General features: G+C 37.4%; 1 protein-coding gene across 1 annotated transcript in view; it reads left to right on the plus strand.

Moving 5' to 3' along the window:
- Nucleotides 1–2,823, plus strand: part of ARHGAP42 (Rho GTPase activating protein 42) — a gene marked incomplete at its 5' end in the record, with an annotated part of 90,790 nt that overhangs the window by 72,765 nt on the left and 15,202 nt on the right. The window contains 2 exons of the mRNA XM_008584632.1: nucleotides 688–847; nucleotides 1,923–2,067. Coding sequence (XP_008582854.1) covers nucleotides 688–847; nucleotides 1,923–2,067 — 305 coding nt within the window. The remainder of the gene's footprint in view (nucleotides 1–687; nucleotides 848–1,922; nucleotides 2,068–2,823) is intronic.

The following is a 2,823-nucleotide window of genomic DNA, read 5'->3' on the forward strand; positions in this document are numbered from 1 at the left end:
GTAATAGGAATAATTGCCTTACTGAGAGGATTAAATACAACAGTATATATTTAAATGCCAGGCAGTAGGTGCTCAATATTGTTTGGTGACTCCAAATATAATTGCAACCAGTCTACTCTTTTTTTTTTCTTTTTTTTGTCTTTTTTCGTGTCCAGCAACGGATCGCAACCCTCAGTGTCGCGCCCGTACCGGACCGGGACCAGCAACGGGATCGCAACCCTCGGCGTTGCGCCCACACCTCGCTCAGCCAGTGAGCAGACAGTCTGTATGTGGGATCCGAACCCTCGGCAGGAGCGCCACTGTGCTCCCAAGCGGCGCACTGTAGCAGTGCACCACCGGGCTGGCCCACAACCAGTCTACTCTTAACCATCTGTTCTAAAAACAGTATAGTACCATAGAAAATACCAAACAACTGATAATCTTTCTAGGGTAACTGTTCTCAGCTTAGGAAGTCAGATTTTTTCCTTCAGTAGATCGACCTTTGTACTTATATTTTATTTGAGCTAATGTTAACTTTTTACATCTCTTTATGCTGTATCCAAAATGCCAATTGGGAGTGGCTTCATCTAGGGAAATTATCCTATAATGGCATATTGTACATTTTATATGCCATAAATTTGAAAGAAGAGGCTATTTCATAATTTTTAAATATTTAACTTAAGATTATTTTTTGCTCTTTAATTGTAGAGTATCACTACACAGCCAACAGAATCTCATGACTGTGTCAAATCTTGGCGTCATATTTGGCCCAACGCTCATGAGAGCACAGGAAGAAACTGTGGCTGCCATGATGAATATCAAATTTCAGAACATTGTGGTTGAAATTCTGATAGAGCACTATGAAAAGGTAGGCTGAATTTTTATGTGCAAGTTCTGTATCTTGCTTTTTAAAAAAGAGTTTTACATTTGTATCATCTGTTAGCTTTACATTGCAATCTTAGGTTCTTATAAAATGTCAATTTTGTAAGTTTTGTATAAATCACTTCTTCATGAAGACTTTCATTTTCTTTTTGTTGTTGTTCAGTTTTTAAGTGCTTCTCAAAATCCTTCAGGTAGATGGTTTCCTTTCCTCCTACATCATGTACTTTTCATGGTTTTCATCTAGAGCATTTGTAAAGTCAGTTTATTACTTATATTCAGAGAACACTTTAAAACTACTTTGTGATTAATTCTATTTTAACCTTCTCTTTTTATCCCTCTGGAATTTTACTCTTAATTATATAGTAGAGGTACTATTCCAAATAAATACAAAAGGAAAAAATTTAGGGAATGGGGTTTTGAAGTCCTCTCTGTATCCAATCACTAACGAGGGTTTCTTTAAAAGAGTGAGATCTTGGGATAACTATGAAAATGAGAAATTGGGAAAGCCAGATTTGTTGGATTATTAAGCAAATGTAGCCATTTAAGGTCTAACCATTTGTGATCCATTGATGTCTGATCTGGTGGTCCCTGTGAGAGAATGACTGTGCCCTGTGACAGCTTGTCACACTCCTTGACAGCTCAGAGCCTACAGCATGGCAGCACCTTCTGAGAAGCAAGGAGCCAGTCAGCTGGAGAAATGATACAGAATGAGCCTCTTCCTCACAGGTTATGTTATTCAGAGCATGAAGGTGGAGCAAGAATATTACAAGAAAATAAATCAGTGTGTTTTGGCATAGACATCTGTTCATATTTGGAAGATTTCTTAAAATATTGGAAGATCTTCTGACTTTCATTTCACTTTTGTGGAGTGAGGGAGCATAAAAAAAAAGAAACCTATTTACTCAGTATAAATGGAAAAGAAAGTCATAATTGCACTAGGATATTTAATTTTTGTATCAAGCATCTCTTGCCATTGACTTAATAACTCTTAAAGCTTATTATATGATGAAAATGGCAATTTCACCCTTTTGTTGACTTCAGTCCATTTTTCTTCTATGCAGATTTTTCATACTGCCCCAGACCCAACCATTCCTCTCCCTCAACCGCAGTCTCGATCTGGATCCCGAAGGACAAGAGCAATCTGCCTCTCTACAGGCTCTCGGAAGCCCAGAGGGAGATATACTCCATGCCTGGCAGAACCTGATAGTAAGTGTGCCCAGCCTTAGGGGGATACTTTCTTTATTGTCTAATTCAGCCTTACCTCACTTTACTGGTAATTAGGTAGAAATAGATGATGTTCTCACTGATGCTCTTTCCCCAACACCCCCCTCTTCTAACATTTATATGTTCTCTGTCAATAGTTGTAAAGTTCCATGGGCAAGCAAATTCATTATTGCTACAAAGGAAAAAATAGTTAGCTCCATGCCCTTTTTTTTTGCAGCTGCGATTAAGTACATGAGGTGCTACTTTGTAGCAGGTTTTATCCTGTTGTCCAAGTGGTAAAGAAGAAAGCAAGAAAAGTCTGAATGCAGTCATTTCTTTCTTCCTTTCACATTATGTTCTTAAAACATCATCTCTTGGGTATCAGAGTGTCTGGAAGAGGGAAAGAAAATAAAAAGAAAACCAACACCACACATTATCACTAACTTACTATTCCGAGCCAAACCCCAAGATGATGTGGGTGGCAGCTTGAGCCCATGGTATGCTTTAAACTGTGGCCACTCTTTTTTTATTTTGTACCCCCAAGCCCTCGATTTTTTTCCCACACTGAATATTTACAAGAAAATAGAGTCTACTAATTTTTAATTTAAATATATTTGAATGCTTTGTTACAGTCTTTGTGACTTTTCTTATACATTTCTTTAGGAACTTTAAAAAATAAGCCCAGTTAACCAATATAACCAGTTTCTTATATTTCTATATTCTTAGCAGAAAAATAAAAAAAATCCTTTCTTTGAAAAT

The sequence above is a fragment of the Galeopterus variegatus genome, unplaced genomic scaffold (assembly GCF_000696425.1).
Source record: "Galeopterus variegatus unplaced genomic scaffold, G_variegatus-3.0.2 Scaffold3322, whole genome shotgun sequence".
NCBI classification, from domain to species: Eukaryota; Metazoa; Chordata; class Mammalia; order Dermoptera; family Cynocephalidae; genus Galeopterus; species Galeopterus variegatus.